Source organism: Lagenorhynchus albirostris, chromosome 5 (assembly GCF_949774975.1).
Source record: "Lagenorhynchus albirostris chromosome 5, mLagAlb1.1, whole genome shotgun sequence".
NCBI classification, from domain to species: Eukaryota; Metazoa; Chordata; class Mammalia; order Artiodactyla; family Delphinidae; genus Lagenorhynchus; species Lagenorhynchus albirostris.
Genome location: NC_083099.1, coordinates 51,426,613 through 51,449,760, shown reverse-complemented (window position 1 = coordinate 51,449,760; position 23,148 = coordinate 51,426,613). Strand labels below are relative to the sequence as shown.

General features: G+C 39.1%; 1 protein-coding gene across 1 annotated transcript in view; it reads right to left on the bottom strand.

Annotated features, from left to right (window-relative positions):
• FNDC3B (fibronectin type III domain containing 3B) overlaps nt 1-23,148 on the bottom strand; it is a 357,916-nt gene that overhangs the window by 247,833 nt on the left and 86,935 nt on the right. The window contains exon 3 of the mRNA XM_060150005.1: nt 5,591-5,666. Coding sequence (XP_060005988.1) covers nt 5,591-5,666 — 76 coding nt within the window. The remainder of the gene's footprint in view (nt 1-5,590; nt 5,667-23,148) is intronic.

The window sequence follows — 23,148 nt, the reverse complement described above, 5'->3', positions numbered from 1 at the left end:
GGGAGCAGAGAAATGGCCCAGATAAAAAGATGGCATGCATGGACAGGAAGGAAGGCTGCACTGCCAGCACCTCAGCCCAGACAAGGATATGAAAATAATGGGAGAGACCTGCAGCTGCCCTCTATTAATTCCTGAATTTCACCAAAGGAAAAAATTCATATTGATTGCTAAGATTCTTTTTTCCCTTACAATTAGCTCCTTATACACTTTCACCTGGCCTAGGAAAGAAAAATCTTTTGTCTAGGATGCCATAGGTATAGTGCTGCCTCCAAGTAAGAATAAACTATGACCTTCTGTGGCCCCTTCAAGACCTATGATTCATGTTTCATGGAAATATTGAGAAATATTCCATTAGAAATGAATCTGCTTTCACAGCATATTGTATGTTTCCTGTGTTTTTCTTCCTTTATCACCAAGGACATTCCCATGAAAACAAACTCTTGTTTTTTCCCCAGAGTAACCATACGCTTTACACTGATGTGCTCTGAATTTCCAGACTGCCTTTTCATGGCACCACAATGAGCTTCTGGGGTCTTTCTAGTGATGTCATAAATGTCCTATAGAGAAAATTATAAGGCTGACAAATTCGACTACAAGCAGAGGAGGTTGACCTCATAGGGTGTAATTTCAAAGTTTCCAGGAAGGCCTGCAACCAGCTCCACTCCCTCCCCCTAACCCCACCCCCCAGCAATTCTTACCATGCTGGCTAGTGCTGCAATAGCAAAGCTATCAAGCTGACAGTTTCAACCACGGTGTAAGCAATGGGAATGACTTCAAACTTTCCCGGAAGGCGCACTCCCCTTCCCCGCCGAAAAAACACCTCCCCATCTGCCGGCTGGTGTTGAAAAAGCACAACTAGAGCTCCATTCTCTTAACTTTAAATACAAATGCTTCTTTTAAAAGTTTCCATTACAATATGACTCAATTTCAGATCCTTTCCTAACCAGTCCTCTACCATTGTACCCCTCCTCTTCCAGCAACTGAAGCTGGAAGTCCCACCTAGAAGCTCAGCCCAACTCTGGGCCCAATCCTGACTCTGGACAGAGATAATTTAAGGACTTCTAAATCAATACTCCCTGTATCGAACTATCCTGCTCCCACTTCTGTTAACAGGGTACCTGTCTTATTCCAAAGACCCAGTTTCCACCATCCACTTTTGCTCTGCAAACCATTCCTATCTCATTCTGGTCACCTGAGTACTCACCTAGCATCCTTCCCAGAATCCTGTTACTCCAGGAATAGGAACCCATCTTGCTCTTGTCACGTGCCCAAGAAAATGGAGTCGATTTGAGTTCATGATTCCCTGACGTAAAGCCACGGAGCAAGGCAATAAAGAGCTCTGCTGTTTCTCACTAGATGACTTTATTATGTTTTTTAACATCTTTATTGGTGTATAATTGCTTTACAATGGTGTGTTAGTTTCAGCTTTATAACAAAGTGAATCAGCTATACATTTACATATATCCCCATATCTCCTCCCTCTTGCATCTCCCTCCCACCCTCCCAATCTCACCCCTCTAGGTGGTCACAGAGCATGGAGCTGATCTCCCTGTGCTATGCGGCTGCTTCCCACTAGCTATCTGTTTTACATTTGGTAGTTGTATATATGTCCATGCCACTCTCTCACTTTGTCCCAGCTTACCCTTCCCCCTCCCCATGTCCTGGAGTCCATTCTGTACGTCTGCGTCTTTATTCCTGTCCTGCTCCCAGGTTCTTCATAACCATTTATTTTTTTAGATTCCATATATATGTTAGCATACGGTATTTGTTTTTTTCTTTCTGACTTACTTCACTCTGCATGACAGACTCTAGGTCCATCCACCTCACTACAAATGACTCAATTTCATTTCTTTTTATGGCTGAGTAATATTCCATTGTATATATGTGCCACATCTTCTTTACCCATTCATCTGTCAATGGACACTTAGGTTGCTTCCATGTCCTGGCTATTGTAAACAGAGCTGCAATGAACATTGTGGTACATGACTCTTTTGAATTATGCTTTTCTCCAGGTATATGCCCAACAGTGGGATTGCTGGGTCATATGGTAATTCTACTTTTAGTTTTTTAAGGAACCTCCATACTGTTCTACATAGTGGCTGTATCAATTTACATTCCCACCAACAGTGCAAGAGGGTTGGTTCCCTTTTCTCCACACCCTCTCCAGCACTTATTGTTTGTAGATTTTTTGGTGATGGCCATTCTGACCAGTGTGAGGTGATACCTCATTGTAGTTTTGATTTGCATTTCTCTAGCGATTAGTGATGTTGAGCATTCTTTCATGTGTTTGTTGGCAATCTATATATCTTCTTTGGAGAAATGTCTATTTAGGTCTTCTGCCCATTTTTGGATTGGGTTTTTTGTTTTTTTGATATTGAGCTGCATGAGCTGCTTATAAATTTTGGAGATTAATCCTTTGTCAGTTGCTTCATTTGCAAATATTTTCTCCCATTCTGAGGGTTGTCTTTTCATCTTGTTTATGGTTTCCTTTGCTGTGCAAAAGCTTTTAAGTTTCATTAGGTCCCACTTGTTTATTTTTGTTTTTATTTCCATTTCTCTAGGAGGTGGGTCAAAAAGGATCTTGCTGTGATTTACGTCATAGAGTGTTCAGCCTATGTTTTCCTCTAAGAGTTTATAGTGTCTGGCCTTACATTTAGGTCTTTAATCCATTTTGAGTTTATTTTTGTGTATGGTGTTAGGGAGTGTTCTAATTTCATTCTTTTATATGTAGCTGCACTATATGACTTTAGATGTGTGAATTAGCCTCTACAGGTCTCAAGCTTCCTCATGTGTATCTGTCATACCCATTCAATGAGAGAATGCATAAGGCTAAGAGTTGAATAAATATTAGCAATGATAGGGATGTTAATCACAGTGAAAGGATAATAACAACTTGTGCTGGAATTTATAAACATATTGCCTATTCCCACATTCTATGTTGATATGCTCTGCCTACCTGGAGTGAAGCATTCATTAACTCACACTGGAACTCAGATGAAGGGGGGGATGAGAGCACCTGGGCTGAGTGGCTGCCAGTTATGCATGAGTGGCCAACAATGGGTCTGGACTGGGGTTCCTTCCAGTTCCTGCAGTTGATCCTGTTGTCCCAGGGCCTCCCAAGCCCTAGCAAACCACTTGGGGTTCCAGGTCACCCTCATCCTGTCCTGTGTCATTTCAATTAGTTGGGCCAGGTACCAACATGTCCAAATAAAGATAACCACAGTAGCTGGGTGTTCAGAAGAGAACAAAGAATAGGAAGGCTCAGTAAGCCAAAGATAAATGGCTCTACAATTCCTCTTTAGTGAATGGCATTTTTTTAAATCACTGAAAGGGGTGTTAGTGTCACTTATCTCCAAGTACCATCATGAATAAATACAAAGCTTCCATTGTGGACAGAGCAATATACTTGCTAAATTCCCTGCAGAGTATGCCAGTTACGAATTGGACCCACAAAAAGTGAGGAAGAGGCTAACTAGATGAACACACACACACACACTCTTCAGACACCAAAAGTAAAAGCAGGTGGCATGAAAAAGTGGATTTTATATATGTTGATCCATTCAGCAATTTGCTTTTATAGACTCTATTACACATACTCAGCTGTAGAGGGACACAGTCTTCTAGCCAAAGCATAAGCTTCCAATGTTACCATGACCAGAAGCTCACCTATTTTCTTACTGAACTGGAAACACCAGCTTCATTCTATGTAGGTAAAATAACTTTTCATCTAGTTTTACTAGTGTGATTTTTTTTTTTTAAGATACAGAGTGAATCTTGGGGTTTTATTTGTTGATAGTATGTTACAGTTCTACAAGTAGGTAGAAGCTTCTGTAACCCATACTATTTTAAAATATTTTTCTCTCTTCTTTTACCTGAAGTTCCTTTGTGTGATCTATCACTGAAGACTAGGTTTGGTTTTTAAATGGTTTAGAACACCAAGATCAATTTCAGGGACACAATGAATGCGATCAGAAAAAAACCATTAATAAAATGGTTAAATCATTTCAGATTAACTGCAATTAAAACTCACTAGGATTCTAGCCTAATGAGTTTTAATTGTTTTCCTAAATTTTTGTTCTTATAGTTACAAAAACAAGTAATGAAACGACACAGCAGCACACTCTGCTATTATGCAAAACAATACGAAGATCAACTTTTTCCATGCAGCTCATTATGGAAAACTAAAACTAAAGGGCATTTCCCTTCATTTTCTTTATATATTGGTGAGCAAGCCCAAGTATTAAAGTAAGACCTCTGGTCAGATTCCAGTCTAATCAATAACCTAGTATTGAACTCAATTACAGGCCAATTTACCATTTGCCCCATAATCCCAATCACTGCCAAAAAGAGCTGTCAAAAAGTGCCCTCCACCACAGCAGTATTTGTACACTAACTCCAGTATTTGTACACTAACTCCATATCTGGATTGATCTTCCTACACAGAACCCCATAGGGATCAGAGTACCTAAGCGTCTTTCTTTCCTTAGTGAACTACAGAGAAGAGGCACCGGTATTACACAAACTAGAAATTAACTGAAATGCCCTAGGAGCGGTACTTAAAGAACTACACCCAAGGAGCCTCACCTACTCCTGGAGCTTATTTAGGTAACAAGACTCTGGACTCTGAGCTGATGTTGTACTGGAATAAGAGTTTTGGAGATCTTAGGAGGGCGTATCTTGCATACGGGAGAGACATGAATTACTCAGGGCCGAGGGTGGACGGTGGTGGGCCGCTTTCGAAAAGTTGGCTGCTGGTATTCATACTCTGTGTAATCCCCTTTCTGGAGTGGGCTGGACATACCACTCCCTCTGGCCCTTTAGTCCCTGCTCCGATGAAGCTGCCATAATGTAAGCATCCCCATGGAGAGGCCACTTAGCAAGGAACAGAGGGAAGCCGCCTGCCACTAGCCCACAAAAAAAACCTAAATCCTGCCAACAACCACTCAGGCGAGCCTGGAAACAGACTGACACTCTGACATGCCTTACAGTGACTGCAGCTCTATCTAGCCCACACCTGGATTTTAGCATTTCGAGAGGCCCAGAGCCATAGGACACAGCTAAGCTGTGCCTAAATTCCTGACCCACAGAAACTGTAGACAAGAACTGTTTTAAGCTACTAAATTTAAGTAATTTGTTACTCAGTAATAAATAATAGATATTTAATACATATTTTTACCCCTAAAAAAATCATTTGGATAGCATCACAATATGTATTTGAAACTTTTACCTAATTTGAAAAAGTACTTGCTGTTCTCATCTGGAATTTTAAGCTCTCTTAAAAATCTCTGCATTTTTCAGGACTACCAAGTTCCATAATACATGAAAACAATGCAAGCTTTCCCAAGTTTATTTAATTCACTTAAAAGTCAATAGAATACTCAAGATATTTAACTTTGTCACTCATATATCACAGGCCCATATCAGCATTAAGGAACCCCTAATAAAAGCAAAAACAAAAAAACCCAAAAAATCCAAGATAAATTTAACTTCTAGAAAATCACATGCAGACTCAGAGATAAACTCTACTTCTATAAAATAATAAATAAAGGAAAACTTCTTTGATTAGAAGGCTTACAAAGAACTTCCTTACCTTGAATGCACTGAAGCGTTCCATCCTCCGCTCTTATTGTAAAAGTCTCACCTGGATTAACTTGAACGAGAATAACCTGCCAAAATAACACAGTAATTTCAATTTAATACTCTTCAACGGTTTCATTACCTAAATTTATGTACTAGATAAGAAGTATGTGGCACAGAATCTTGTATAAACACAAAACTTAGGATATATCTTAGAAATGGTTCAAATTTGAGAGGGGTAAGTTCATGCATTTGAATTTAGCTAAGTGAATTCTCCTGTGTTGCTTATGCTATATAACTAAAAAAAAAAAAAAAAAACCAATGTTAAGATACCTTTTCTTTCAGACAATTCCTTTTTTTCTTTCACTAAACCAGAAACAACAATTAAAGAAGAAAAAGAACCAGGAACTATAACTTACAAAGGAAAATTGAAAGAGAAATGAGTTTCTGACCTAACACTGTTGCATACCATTCCCAAGTATCTATTACTGACCTGACTCTACTGTGTAACAATAGAAAGCAATTTATAAGAAAAATGTTTTTTGGGGAAAAAAAAGCGTGTATAGAACCTGGAAATAACAATGAACAGTATAAAATAAATATTACAAATAAGACCCATCACACACACAAATTTTTGAATCTATTACCTAAATGTCAGTGTTTTAGTCATATAACATAGATATTTAGTTATCAGAAGACAACTTCCGAAAGACTAAACCACGGATGCCATGGCAAAGTATGTTCTTTTAAGAACCTCAGTTTTAAGTTCTAATCTCATTTAGTTCCTTTAGATAACAAAAGTTAAAAAAAAAATCACTAATTTATATATAAATATAAATTAAAGGACATAAAAAAGCTTAAAAAACTGTAGTTAAAAATTACCAGGTGCGCTACCTGGGTTCTTTGGTGGGGTCCACAGATCAGAAGAATGGAGCTTGAAGAACTTATAGAAACGTATACATTCGTATACTCACAACACAATCAAATGTAAATTATTCTCAGCACCCTACAAGACCCTTGCCCCTCCTATTCAGTACCTCTCCCAAGAGGGACTTCCCTGGTGGCGCAGTCATTAAGAATCCGCCTGCCAGTGCAGGGGACATAGGTTCGAGCCCTGGTCTGGGAAGACCCTACATTTTGCGGAGCAACTAAGCCCATGTGCCACAACTACTGAGCCTGCGCTCTAGAGCCCGTGAGCCACAACTACTGAAGCCCACACGCCTACAGCTCATGCTCCGCAACAAGAGAAGCCGCCGCAATGAGAAGCCTGCGCACCGCAACAAAGAGTAGCCCCTGCTCGCCGCAACTATCAAAAGCCTGCGCACAGCAACAAAGACCCAACGCAGCCAAAAATAAATAAATTAAAAAAAAAACTGATTAAGATCTCAAGGACAATGTTGAATAGAAGACATTCTTCTCTTGTTCATGACCATTGTGACCATGGCTGTCAGCGGGAAAGCATCAGTTTTACCATTAAGTGTGATGCTAGGTGTGTGTGTTTGTGTGTGTTTGTGTGTGTTTTAATAATCCTCATCAAAACATACATGTATTTAAAAAATCATGAATAAGTATTAAATTTTACCTGTTGAAATTTAAAAAAAAATTAACATGTGCAACATTAACACTATTAAAATAATGACTGTATATTTCTAGAAACTGGAAGGATGTCAGTGTCACATTCATCTTATAGTTCTTAGAGCAAGCCTTGTTCCTCCCTGCCTCAAAACCATCAAGCATACTGTTCCCTCTGTCTGCAATGCTCTCTGCACTCCTTCATCTCTGCCCACCTTATTCCTTCCTCAACCAGCTAACGCCCATTCATCCTTGCCAGATTAAGAAGTGGTATTTGACTCTCAGGACAGGCCAGGTCTTGTAATATGTGTCCTCAAAAAACAAACAAACAAAACTCTACTCCTTCCTAAAATTTACAATTGCAATTAATTAACTAAGGAATTATTTTTGTGTCTGACTCTCCTTTAATCTAGGCTCTGTAAGGGCAAGATCTGACACAGAATAAGTGCTCAAGAAATATATTTACTGGACAGATTGGTTCAAGATGGCAGAATAGAAGGACGTGCTCTCACTCCCTCTTGTGAGAACACTGGAATCACAACTAACAGCTGAACAATCATCGACAGGAAGACACTGGAACACACCAAAAGAGATACCCCACATCCAAAGACAAAGGAAAAGCCATACTGAGATGGTATGAGGGGCACATTCATATTAAAATCAAATCCAATAACTGCTGGGTGGGTGACCCACAAACTGGAGAACACTTATTCCACACAAGTCCACCCACTGGAATGAAGGTTCTGAGCCCCACGTCAGGCTTCCGAACCTGGGGGTCTGGCAACGGGAGAAGGAATTCCTAGAAAATCAGACTTTAAAGGCTAGGGGGATTTGACTGCAAGACTTCGACAGGACTGGGGGAAACAGAGACTCCACTCTTGGAGGGTACACACAAAGTAGTGTGTGCTTAGGGACCCAGGGGAAGGAGCAGTGGCCCCACAGGAGACTGAACCAGACCTACCTGCTAGTATTGGGGGGTCTCCTGCAGAGGCGGGGGGTGGCTCTGTCTCTCCATGAGGACAAGGACACTGGCAGCAGAACTTCTGGGAGGTACTCCTTGGCATGAGCCCTCACACAGTCTGCCATTAGCCCCACCAAAAAGCCGGGGTAGGCTCCAGTGTTGGGTCTTCTCAGACCAACCAACCAACAGGGAGAGGACACAGCCCCACCCATCAGCAGGCAAGTGAATTAAAGTTTTACTGGGCTCTGCCCACCAGAGCAACACCCAGCTATATCCACCACCAGTCCCTCCCATCAGGAAAATTGCACAAGCCTCTTAGAGAGCCTCATCCACCAGAGGGCAGACAGCAGAAGCAAGAACTACAATCCTGCAGCCTGAGGAACAAAAAGCACATTCAAAGAAAGACAGACAAGATGAAAATGCAGAAGGCTATGTACCAGATGAAGGAACAAGACAAAACCCCACAAAAGCAACTAAATGAAGTGGAGATAGGCAACCTTCCAGAAAAAGAATTCAAAATAATGATAGTGAAGATGATCCAGGACCTCGGAAAAAGAATGGAGGCAAATATCAAGAAGATGCAAAAAATGTTTAACAAAGACCTAGAAGAATTAAAGAACAAACAAACAGAGATGAACAATACAAGATTTGAAATGAAAAATACACTAAAAGGAATCAATAGCAGAAAAACTGAGGCAGAAGAACGGATAAGTGACCTGGAAAACAGAATAATGGAATTCACTGCTGCAAAAGAGAATAAAGAAAAAAGAATGAAAAGAAATGAAGACAGCCTAAGAGACCACTGGGACAACATTAAATGCAAGAACATTCGCGTTATAGGGGTCCAAAAAGGAGAAGAGAGAGAGAAAGAACCCGAGAAAATATCTGAAGAGATTATAGTTGAAAACTTGCCTAACATGGGAAAGGAAAGAGCCATCCAAGTCCAGGAAGCACAGAGAGTCCCATACAGGATAAACCCAAGGAGAAACACGGCGAGACACATAGTAATGAAATTGGCAAAAATTAAAGACAAACAAAAATTACTGAAAGCAGCAAGAGAAAAACGACAAATAACATACAAGGGAACTCCCATAAGGTTAACAGCTGATTTCTCAGCAGAAACTCTACAAGCCAGAAGGGAGTGGCATGATATACTTAAAGTGATAAAACGGAAAAACCTACAACCAAGATTACTCTACCCTGCAAGGATCTCATTCAGATTTGATGAAGAAATCAAAAGCTTTACAGACAAGCAAAAGCTAAGAGAATTCAGCACCACCAAACCAGATCTACAACAAATGCTAAATGAACTTATCTAAATGGGAAACACAAGAGAAGAAAGGAACCTACAAAAACAAACCCAAAACGATTAAGAAAATGGTAATAGGAACATACATATCAATAATAACCTTAAATGTGAATGGATTAAATGCTCCAACCAAAAGACACAGGCTTGCTAAATGGATACAAAAACAAGACCCATATATATGCTGTCTACAAGAGATCCACTTCAGACCTAGGGACACATACAGACTGAAACTGAGGGGATGGAAAAAGATATTCCATACAAATGCAAATCAAAAGAAAGCTGGAGCAGCAATACTTGTATCGGATAAAATAGACTTTAAAATAAAGAATGTTACATGAGACAAGGAAGGACACTACAAAATGATCAACGGATCAGTCCAAGAAGAAGATATAACAATTATAAATATATGCACCCAACATAGGAGCACCTCAATACATAATGCAACTGCTAACAGCTATAAAAGAGGAAATCGACAGTAACACAATAGTGGAGGACTTTAACACCTCACTTACACCAATGGACAGACCATCCAGACAGAAAATTAATAAGGAAACAAAAGCTTTAAATAACACAGTAGGCCAGATAGATTGAATTGATATTTATAGGACATTCCATCCAAAAACAGCAGATTACACCTTCTTCTCAACTGCGCATGGAACATTCTCCAGGACAGATCACATCTTGGGTCACAAATCAAGCCTCAGTAAAGTTAAGAAAACTGAAATCATATCAAGCATCTTTTCTGACCACAACACTATGAGATTAGAAATCAATTACAGGGAAAAGAAATGGGAAAAAACACAAAGACACAGAAGCTAAACAACATGTTACTAAATAACCAAGCGATCCCTGAAGAAATCAAAGAGGAAATCAAAAAATACTTAGAGACAAATGACAATGAAAACACGATGATCCAAAAGGTACGGGATGCAGCAAAAGCAGTTCTAAGAGGGAAGTTTATAGCAATACAATCCTACCTCAAGAAACAACAAACATCTCAAATAAACAATCTAAACTTTCACCTAAAGGAACTAGAGAAAGAAAAACAAACAAAACCACAAGTTAGCAGAAGAAAAGAAATCATAAAGATCAGAGCAGAAATAAATGAAATGGAAACAAAGAAAACAATAGCAAAGATTAATAAAACTAAAAGCTGGTTCTTTAAGAAGATAAACAAAATTGATAAACCTTTAGCCAGACTCATCAAGAAAAAGGAGGAGAAGACTCAAATCAATAAAATTAGAAATGAAAAAGGAGAAGTTGCAACAGACACCACAGAAATACAAAGCATCCTGAGAGACTACAAGCAACTCTATGCCAATAAAATGGACAACCTGGAAGAAATGGACAAATTCTTAGAAAGGTATATAACCTCACAAGACTGAACCAGGAAGAAATAGAAAATATGAACAGACCAATCACAAGTAATGAAAATAAAACTGTGATTAAAAATCTTCCAACAAACAAAAGTCCAGGACCAGATGACTTCACAGGTGAATGCTATCAAACATTTAGAGAAGAGCTAACACCATCCTTCTCAAACTCTTCCAAAAAATCAGAGAGGAAGGAACACTCCCAAACTCATTCTATGAGGCCACCATCACCCTGATACCAAAACCAGACAAAGATACTACAAAAAAAAGAAAATTACAGACCAATATCACTGATGAATATAGATGCAAAATTCCTCAACAAAATACTAGCAAACAGAATCCAACGACACATTAAAAGGATCATACACCATGATCAAATGGGATTTATCCCAGGGATGCAAGGATTCTTCAATATATGCCAATCAATCAATGTGATACACCATATTAACAAACTGAAGAATAAAAACCATATGATCATCTCAATAGATGAAGAAAAAGCTTTCGACAAAATTCAACACCAATTTATGATAAAAAAATCTCCAGAAACTGGGCACAGAGGAAACCTACCTCAACATAATAAAGGCCATATACGACAAACCCACAGCCAACATCATTCTCAATGGTGAAAAACTGAAAGCATTTCCTCTAAGATCAAGAACAAGACAAAGATGTCCACTCTCACCACTCTTATTGAACATAGTTTTGGAGGTCCTAGCCACAGATATCAGAGAAGAAAAAGAAATAAAAGGAATACAAATTGGAAAAAAAGAAGTCAAACTGTCACTGTTTGCAGATGACATGATACTATACATAGAATCCTAAAGCTGCCACCAGAAAACTACTAGAGCTAATCAATGAATTTGGTAAAGTTGCAGGATACAAAATTAATGCACAGAAATCTCTTGCATTCCTATACACTAATGATGAAAAATCTGAAAGAGAAATTAAGGAAACATCTCCGTTTACCATTGCAACAAAAAGAATAAAATACCTAGGAATAAACATACCTAGGGAGACAAAAGACCTGTATGCAGAAAACTATAAGACACTGATGAAAGAAATTAAAGATGAAACAAACAGATGGAGAGATACACCATGTTATTGGATTGGAAGAATCAATACTGTGAAAATGACTATACTACCCAAAGCAATCTACAGATTCAATTCAATCCGTGTCGAATCACCAATTGCATTTTTTACAGAACTAGAACAAAAAATCTTAAAATTTGTATGGAGACACAAAAGACCCCAAATAGCCAAAGCAGTCTTGAGGAAAAAAAAAGGAGCTAGAGGAATCAGACTCCCTGACTTCAGACTATACTAAAAAGCTACAGTAATCAAGACAATATGGTACTGGAACATAAACAGAAACATAGATAAATGGAACAAGATAGAAAGCCCAGAGATACACCCACGTACCTATGGTCAACTAATCTATGACAAAGGAGGCAAGGATATACAATGGAGAACAGTAGGTCTCTTCAATAAGCGGTGCTGGGAAAACTGGACAGCTACATGTAAAAGAATGAAGTTAGAACACTCCCTAACAGCATACACAAAAATAAAGTTAAAATTGATTATAGACCTAAATGTAAGACCAGACACTATAAAACTCTTAGAGGAAAACGTAAGAAGAACACTCTTTGACATAAATCACAGCAAGATATTTTTTGATCCACCTCCTAGAGTAATGGAAATAAAAAGAAACAAATGGGACTTAATGAAACTTTAAAGCTTTTGCACAGCAAAGGAAACCATAAACAAGAGGAAAAGACAACCCTTAGAATGGGAGAAAATATTTGCAAACCAATCAATGGACAAACGATTAATCTCCAATATATATAAACACCTCTTGCACTCAATATTAAAGAAACAACCCAATCCAAAAATGGACAGAAGACCTAAACAGACGTTTCTCCAAAGAAGACGTACAGATGGCCAAGAAGCACATGAAAAGCTGCTCAACATCACTAAGTATTAGAGAAATGAAAATCAAAACTACAGTGAGGTATCACCTCACACCAGTTAGAATAGGCATCATCAAAAAATCTACAAGCAGGGGAGGAGGTTCAAGATGGCAGAAGAGTAAGACGCTGAGATCACCTTCCTCCCCACAAATACATCAGAAATTCATCTGCATGTGGAACAACTCCTACAGAACACCTACTGAACGCTGGCAGAAGACCTTAGACCTCCCAAAAGGCAAGAAACTCCCCCCCGTACCTGGGTAGAGCAAAAGAAAAAAAAGAGACAAAAAAATAGGGACGGGACTTGCACCAGTGGGGAAGCTGTGAAGGAGGAAAGGTTTCCACACACCTTGTGGGTGGAGACTGTGGGTAGTGGAGGCAGGGAGCTTCGGAGCCACGGAGGAGAGCACAGCAAAGGAGTGCGGAGGGCAAAGCGGAGAGATTCCCGCACAGAGGATCAGGGCTGACCGGCACTCACCAGCCCGAGAGGCTTGTCTGCTCACCCGCCGGGGCGCGCGGGGCTGGGAGCTGAGGCCGGAGCGCAGGGAGAGGACTGGGGTTGGCGGCGTGAACACAGCCTTCAGGGGGTCAGTGCACCACGGCTAGCCGGGAGGGAGTCCGGGAAAAGGTCTGGAGCTGCCAAAGAGGCAAGAGACTTTTTCTTCCCTCTTTGTTTCCTGGTGCGCGAGGAGAAGGGATTAAGACTGCTGCTTAAAGGAGCTCCAGAGACGGGTGCAAGCCGTGGCTATCAGCGTGGAACCCAGAGACAGGCACGAGATGCTAAGGCTGCTGCTGCAGCCACCAAGAAGCCTGTCTGCGAGCATAGGGCACTATCCACACCTCCCCTCCTGGGCGCCTGTGCAGCCCGCCACTGCCAGGGTCCCGGGATCCAGGGACAACTTCCCCAGGAGAACGCACGGCGCGCCTCACTGGTGCAACATCAAGATGGCCTCTGCCGCCGCAGGCTCGCCCGCATCCGAACCCCTCCCTCCCCCCGGCCTGAGTGAGCCACAGCCTCCGAATCAGCTGCTCCTTTAACCCCGTCCTGTCTGAGGGAAGAACTGACGTCCTCTGGCGACCTATATGCAGAGGCGTGTCCAAATCCAAACCTGAACCCCAGGAGCTGTGCGAACAAAGAAGAGAAAGGGAAATCTCTCCCAGCAGCCTCAGGAGCAGTGGATTAAATCTCCACAATCAACGTGATGTACCCTGCATCTGCGGAATACCTGAATAGACAATGAATCATTCCAAATTGAGGAGGTGGACTTCGGGAGCAACAGTATATATATTTTTTTTTCCCTTTTTCTCTTCTTGTGACTGTGTATATGTATGCTTCTGTGTGTGATTTTCCCAGTATACCTTCACTTTTACCATTTATCCTAGGGCTCTGTCTGTCCGTTATTTTTTTTAATTACTTTAAAACTTTTTTTCTTAATAATTATTTTTTATTTTAATAAATTTTTAATTTTACTTTACTCTTTTATTTTATTTCGTTTTATCTTCTCCCTCCTCCCTCCCTCCCTCCCTCCCTCCTTCCTTCCTTCCTTTCCTTTCTTTCTTTCTTTTCTCCCTTTTATTCCGAGCCGTGTGGAGGACAGGCTCTTGGTGCTCCAGCCAGGCGTCAGGGCTGTGCCACTGAGATGGCAGAGCCAAGTTCAGGACATTGGTTCACAAGAGACCTCCCAGCTCCACGTAATATCAAACAGCGAAAATCTCCCAGAGATCTCCATCTCAACATCAAGACCCAGCTCCACTCAACGACCAGCAAGCTACAGTGCTGGACACCCTATGCCAGACAACTAGCAAGACAGGAACACAACCCCATCCAGTAGCACAGAGGCTGCCTAAGATAATAATAAGGCCACAGACACCCCAAAACACACCACCAGACGTGGACCTGCCCACCAGAAAGACAAGATCCAGCCTCATCTACCAGAACACAGGCACTAGTCCCCTCCACCAGGAAGCCTACACAACCCACTGAACCAACCTTACCCACTAGGGACACACACAAAAACAACGGAAACTACGAACCTGAAACCTGCGAAAAGGAGACCCCAAACACAGTAAGTTAAACAAAATGAGAAGAAAGAGAAACTGCAGATGAAGGAGCAAGGCAAAAACCCACCAGACCTAACAAATGAAGAGGAAGTAGGCAGTCTACCTGAAAAAGAATACAGAATAATGATAGTAAGGATGATCCAAAATCTTAGAAATAGAAGAGAAAATACAAGAAACGTTTAACAAGGACCTAGAAGAACTAAAGAGCAAACAAACAGTGATAAACAACACAATAAATGAAATTTAAAATTCTCTAGAAGGGATCAATAGCAGAATAACTTAGGCAGAAGAACGGATAAGTGACCTGGAAGACAAAATAGTGGAAATAACTACTGCAGAGCAGAATAAAGAAAAAAGAATGAAAAGAATTAAGGACAGTCTCATAGAACTCTGGGACAACATTGAACGCAACATTCGAATTATAGGGGTCCCAGAAGAAGAAGAGAAAAAGAAAGGGACTGAGAAAATATTTGAAGAGATTATAGCTGAAAACTTCCCTAATATGGGAAAGGAAATAGTTAATCAAGTCCAGGAAGCACAGAGAGTTCCACACAGGATTAAATCCAAGGAGAAACACGCCAAGACACATATTAATCAAACTATCAAAAATTAAATACAAAGAATAAATATTAAAAGCAGCAAGGGAAAAACAACAAATAACACACAAGGGAATCCCCATAAGGTTAACAGCTGATCTTTCAGCAGAAACTCTGCAAGCCAGAAGGGAGTGGCAGGACATATTTAAAGTGATGAAGGAGAAAAACCTACAACCAAGATTACTCTACCCAGCAAAGATCTCATTCAGATTTGATGGAGAAATTAAAACCGTTACAGACAAAAAAAAAAACTAAGAGAACTGAGCACCATCAAACCAGCTTTACAAGAAATGCTAAAGGAACTTCTCTAGGCAGGAAACACAAAAGAAGGAAAAGACCTACAATACTAAACCCAAAACAATTAAGAAAATAGTAACAGGAACATACATATTGATAACTACGTTAAATATAAATGGATTAAATGCTCCAACCAAAAGACATAGATTGGCTGAATGGATACAAAAACAAGACCCATATATATCCTTTCTACAAGAGACCCACTTCAGACCTAGGGACACATACAGACAGAAAGTGAGGGGATGGAAAAAGATATTCCATGCAAATGGAAATCAAAAGAAAGCTGGAGTAGCAATTCTCGTATCAGAGAAAACAGACTTTAAAACAAAGACTATTACAAGAGACAAAGAAGGACACTACATAATGATCAAGGGATCAATCCAAGAAGAAGATATAACAATTTTAAGTATTTATGCACCCAACATAGGAGCACCTCAATACATAAGGCAGATACTAACAGCCATAAAAGGGGAAATCAACAGTAACACAATCATAGTAGGGGACTTTAACACCCCACTTTCACCAATGGACAGATCATCCAAAATGAAAATAAATAAAGAAACAGAAGCTTTAAGTGATACATTAAACAAGATGGACTTAATTGATATTTATAGGACATTCCATCCAAAATCAACAGAATACACATTCTTCTCAAGTGCTCATGGAACATTCTCCAGGATAGATCACCTCTTGGGTCACAAATCAAGCCTTGGTAAATTGAAGAAAACTGAAATCCTATCAAGTATCTTTTCTGACCACAATGCTATAAGTCTAGGTATCAATTACAGGAAAAAGTCTGTAAGAAATACAAACACATGGAGGCTAAACAACGCTACTTAATAACCAAGAGATCACTGAAGAAATCAAAGAGGAAATCAAAAAATACCTAGAAACAAATGACAATGAAAACACAACGAACCCAAACATATGGGATGCAGCAAAAGCAGTCCCAAGAGGGAAGTTTATAGCAATACAATCCCTACCTTAAGAAACAAGAAACACCTCAAATAAACAACCTAACCTTACACCTAAAGCAATTAGAGAAAGAAGAACAAAAAAACCCCAAAGTTAGCAGAAGGAAAGAAATCATAAAGATCAGATCAGAAATAAATGAAAAACAAATGAAGGAAACGAGAGCAAAGATCAATAAAACTAAAAGCTTGTTCTTTGAAAAGATAAACAAAATTGATAAACCACAGCCAGACTCATCAAGCAAAAAAGGGAGAAGACTCAAATCAACAGAATTAGAAATGAAAAAGGAGAAGCAACAACTGACACTGCAGAAATACAAAGGATCATGAGAGGTTACTACAAGCAAATATATGCCAATAAAATGGACAACCTGGAAGAAATGGACAAATTCTTAGAAGTGCACAACCTTCCGAGACTGAACCAGGAAGAAATAGAAAATATGAACAGACAAATCACAAGCACTGAAAATAAAACTGTGATTAAAAATCTTGCAACAAACAAAAGCCCAGGACCAGACGGCTTCACAGGCGAATTCTATCAAACAATTATAGAAGAGATAATACCTATCCTTCTCAAACTCTTCCAAAATATAGAAGAGGGAGGAACACTCCCAAACTCATTTTATGAGGCCACCATCACCCTGATACCAAAACCAGACAAAGATGTTACAAAGAAAGAAAACTACAGGCCAATATCACTGATGAACATAGATGCAAAAATCCTCAACAAAACACTGGCAAACAGAATCCAACAGCACATTAAAAGGATCATACACTATGATCAAGTGGGGTTTATTCCAGGAATGCAAGGATTCCTCAATATACGCAAATCAATCAATTTGACACACCATATTAACAAATTGAAGGAGAAAAACCATATGATCATCTCAATAGATGCAGAGAAAGCTTTTGACAAAATTCAACACCCATTTATGATAAAAATCCTCCAGAAAGTAGACATAGAGGGAACTTTCCTCAACATAATAAAGGCCATATATGACAAACCCACAGCCAACCTCGTCCTCAGTGGTGAAAAACTGATACCATTTCCACTAAGATCAGGAACAAGACAAGGTTGCCCACTCTCACCACTCTTATTCAACATAGTTTTGGAAGTTTTAGCCACAGCAGAGAAGAAAAAGAAGTAAAAGGAATCCAAATTGGAAAAGAAGAAGTAAAGCTGTCACTGTTTGCAGATGACATGATACTATACATAGAGAATTCTAAAGATGCTACCAGACAACTACTAGAGCTAATCAATGAATTTGGTAAAGTTGCAGGATACAAAATTAATGCACAGAAATCTCTTGCATTCCTATACACTAATGATGAAAAATCTGAAAGTGAAATTAAGAAAACACCCCCATTTACCACTGCTAACAAAAAGAATAAAATATCTAGGAATAAACCTACTTAAGGAGACAAAAGACCGTATGCAGAAAATTATAAGACACTGATGAAAAATGATACAAATAGATGGAGAGATATACCTTGTTCTTGCATTGGAAGAATCAACATTGTGAAAATGACTCTACTACCCAAAGCAATCTACAGATTCAATGTAATCCCTATCTAATTACCACTGACATTTTTCACAGAACTAGAAAAAAAATTCATAATTTGTATGGAAACACAAAAGACCCTGAATACCCAAAGCAATCTTGAGAAAGAAAAACGGAGCTGGAGGAATCAGGCTCCGTGACTTCAGACTATACTACAAAGCTACAGTAATCAAGACAATATGGTACTGGCACAGAAACAGAAATATAGATCAATGGAGCAGGATAGAAAGCCCAGAGATAAACCCATGCACATATGGTCACCTTATCTTTGACAAAGGAGGCAAGAATATACAGTGAAGAAAAGACAGCCTCTTCAATAAGTGGTGTTGGGAAAAGTGTTCAGCTACATGTAAAAGAATGAAATTAGAACACTCCCTAACACCATACACAAAAATAAACTCAAAATGGATTAAAAACCTAAATGTAAGGCCAGACACCATCAAATTCTTAGAGGAAAACAAGGCAGAACACTCTATGACATAAATCACAACAAGATCCTTTTTGACTCACCACCTAGAGAAATGGAAATAAAAACAAAAATAAACAAATGGGATCTAATGAAACTTAAAAGTTTTTGCACAGCAAAGGAAAACATAAACAAGAGGAAAACACAACCCTCAGAATGGGAGAAAATATTTGCAAATGAAGCAACTGACAAAGGAATAATCTGCAAAATTTACAAGCAGCTCAATATCTAAGAAACAAACAACCCAATCCAAAAATGGGCAGAAGACCTAAATAGACATTTCTCCAAAGAAGATATACAGATTGCCAACAGACACATGAAAGGATGCTCAACATCATTAATTATCAGAGAAATGCAAATCAAAACTACAATAAGATATCAGCTCACACGGGTCAGAACGGCAATCATCAAAAAGTCTACAAACAATAAATGCTGGAGAGGGTGTGGAGAAAAGCGAATCCTCTTGCACTGTTGGTGGGAAAGTAAATTGATACAGTCACTATGGAGAACACTATGGAGGTTCCATAAAAAAGCTAAAAACAGAACTACCATACAACCCAGCAATCCCACTACTGGGCATATACCCTGAGAAAACTGTAATTCAAAAAGAGTCATGTACCAAAATGTTCACTACAGCTCTATTTACAATAAGCAGGACATGGAAGCAACCTAAGTGTCCATCATTGGATGAATGGATAAAGAAGATGTGGCTCATATATACAATGGAATATTACTCAGCCATAAATAGAAACGAAATTGAGTTATTTGTCGTGAGGTGGACGGACCTAGAGACCGTCAAACAGAGTGAAGTAAGTCAGAAAAACAAATATCGTATGCTAACACATATATATGGAACCTAAAAAAAAAAAAAGTCATGAAAAACCTAGGGGCAGGGTGGGAATAAAGACGCAGACCTACTAGAGAATGGACTTGAGGACACAGTATGCTGGGACAAAGTGAGCGAGTGGCATGTACATGTATACACTACCAAATATAAAACCGATAACTAGTGGGAAGCAGCCACATAGCACAGGGAGATCAGCTCCATGCTTTGTGACCACCTACAGGGGTGGGATAGGCAGGGTGGGAGGGAGGGAGATGCAGGAGGGAAGAGATATGGGGATATATGTATATGTATAGCTGATTCACTTTGTTATAAAGCAGAAACTAGCACACCACTGTAAAGCAATTATACTACAATAAAGATGTTAAAAAAAAAAGAAAATCTGCAAGCAACAAATGCTGGAGAGAGTGTGGAGAAAAGGGAACCCTCTTGCACTGTTGGTGGGAATGTAATTTGATACAGCCACTATGGAGAACAGTATGGAGGGTCCTTAAAAAACTAAAAATAGAACTACCATATGACCCAGCAATCCCACTACTGGGCATATACCCTGAGAACACCATAATTCAAAAGGACACATGCACCCCAACGTTCACTGCAGCACTATTTACAACAGCCAGGTCAAGGAAACAACCTAAATGCCCATCAATAGACGACTGGATAAAGAAGATGTGGTATATATATGCAATGGAATATTACTCAGCCATAAAAAGGAATAAAATTGGGTCATTTGTAGCGACGTGGATGGATCTAGAGACTGTTATACAGAGTGAAGTAAGTCAGAAAGAGAAAAACAAATATCGAATGTTACCGCATATATGTGGAACCTAGAAAATGGTACAGATGAACCGGTTTGCAGGGCAGAAATTGAGACACAGATGTAGAGAACAAATGTATGGACACCAAGGGGGGTAAGTGGCGGGGGAGGTGGTGGTATGAATTGGGAGATTGGGATTGACATGTGAACACTGATGTGTATAACATGGTTGACTAATACGAACCTGCTGTATAAAAAAGAATAAAATTAAGTTCAAAAAAAAAGGGAAAAAAAAGAAATATATTTACTGACTGAATGAAGTCATAAAACATAGGGAAAAACCACTGCAACAATTATTTTAACTTGGATATTAAGCTTTCAGAATATGCAACTTTGAAAGTCAATTTTATTTACTGTATGGACCATAATTTATCTGCATTTTAAAACTATTTATTAAGATCAAAACCATTTCATCTTTAAAAACTAAACCTTTAATTTCCATGTATTTTGCTTCTATTAATAATTCACCACAGGAAAAACACTGCTGGGATATTAAAATTTTTTTAATCTGGAAATACATTAACTAGAGAAAACAGGATCATTCAAGGAAAAGCAGTACAAGCTTCATCCCTAGTGCTTCTTGTTATCTTGAAATATAACGGTTATTTCAAGGCAATTTATTTTTCCTGTACAGTAACTGTGTCAATAATCTTTCCGTCTTAAGTATTCAAATTCTTCCCAAGGTAAACACACTTTGTCATTTTAAGAACTCAAAAGGAAATCCTTTCAGATCTCTATGGAGTGATTAAGACATTCCAATTGCTTTCTTGAAACTGAGTTTTTAAAGTCATTCCTAACATGAAAATATTTTTGATTTTACTTTATTTTTATATACACATAGAACACAACTCGACTACAATGGAATCAAACACTCCAATAAAGAAAATTATCCATGTTTTTTTAAAAGTCCTTAAACCAATTCTAACATCACTGTAATAGTGCAGAAACCACCTGCTTTGTTAAGCCTGTAGGGATGGGCCTATAATACATGCCTGTAGAATTATTTAGTCAGAAAAAAAAAAAATCAGTGGACACTAAGACCATGACCCAGATATTCTTTGACAATCCCAAATTTATATATTCTCTTCCACTATACTCATAACTGTCAGACAACGTGTCCTAAATGCTGGTTCTAAAAGTGCAATTCACCAGTATTAGGGAAAATCCCAGGCAAGAAAAGGGATTTCTGAATTGGAGTATGTTCCAGGTTCTGTCACACCATCTGCTTATCATGTTGCATGAAAAGTGTCTGCAGCAGTTCCTCAGCAGTCACTGACACTAGGTCACAATTCAAAGAATGGCTGTCCTGGAGGCATCCAGCCTCCAAAAACCATTTATGCCTTCCCCTCTCTGCTCACAGGAGGCCCATTCCTGACCCCCACCCCATTTCTTCAGGGAGAAAGATGATAGGTAAAGGGCTTGTACACATCCTATTAAAATACCTCTCTTCAAATGTTTAGTTCCTGTAATTTTCCCTGCTGCTGTGTTGCTATGGCAACCAGATTATAATCTACCAAGTTACCTCAGAAACCAGGCAAATCTCCTGTGTCCCAATATCAATTTTTCTTAGTAAGAGCAAAAGTCATTATTTGAGCAAACTGTATTCATCTTGGCACCGAGATATTTTAAAAGAAAGCATTTTATTATACTGAAGCAGACTGACTACCTTGCTGTTTTCACTGTCAATAAAGGAGAGATAAAAATAAAGTTTTGACACACACCAGCCCAATGATCTGTCCCTGACCAGAGACAATGAATGAGATGGCGGCAGCAAGCCACGCATCACACAGCCTTGAGGAGCATAAGTCACACCCAAAGGCTCCCTGGCACTTAACCTTTTTCATCATACAGGTCAGTCAGTCTGTATGTCTGTCTCTCTCTCTGAATATCTCTCTCAATCTGTCTCTCCCCCCTCTCCCCCCATCCCCCACCCCTCTTCCCTGCCTCCTCCTTTCTCTCTTTAGCCACAAAGCAGACACTACGGTTACAATTTCTCTTAAATACAGAATGTAAAACATAACATCACTGTCAAAACCTCATTTTTTGTCCACTCAGTAAGCATTTCCTGCTTTTCTGAAGTCAGCATTAAAACAAGTCATGCTGTATTCTGTGTCTTGTCAGAGGAGAAGAAAAAAAAAAAAGAGAGAACAAAGATTTTAACCACTGATAGATTTTTTTTTCCCCAGAGATGTTAAAATAGAACCATGTTAATCAAATCATAAGAGCATACTTCAGTCTACTATTGCTTCATCAGATTTCTTTCAAATCTATTAGTGCTATACGAACCAAGCAGCCCAAAATAACCAAAGGTAGTTCATTAAGGCTTAAAGAAAAATAAGTGACCATTCTTCCAAAGTCTAGAGAAACAATAAAACAAGAGGTAGAATTAACATAATTGAGCAAAAGGCTAAACACAGCATCCTGGGAAAGCTTTACCCAACAAGACAACTGAAACAGGTATAACACATCTTTCCTTAAAGGTATAAATCTAAATCTAACTCTGTTTCTAACTCATTAGAAGAGCAAAAGGAAAGCTACATTTGCAATTTAAATTTTGAGTGGCTGATTAACCAGAAGATGGTTAGCATCTAAGACCTCTAGAGGCAAATTCCTAATTTATGCCTCAAATAAAATACTACCAGCCACCAGACTAAATAATCACTGCCACGTATGAGTCCATCACAAAAGCTTCTGCCAGGAGAACAGTACTGACTGACCAAAGATGAAATGTTACATTTGCAGTATTCTTAAAAGTTAAATCCCATACCCAGACAA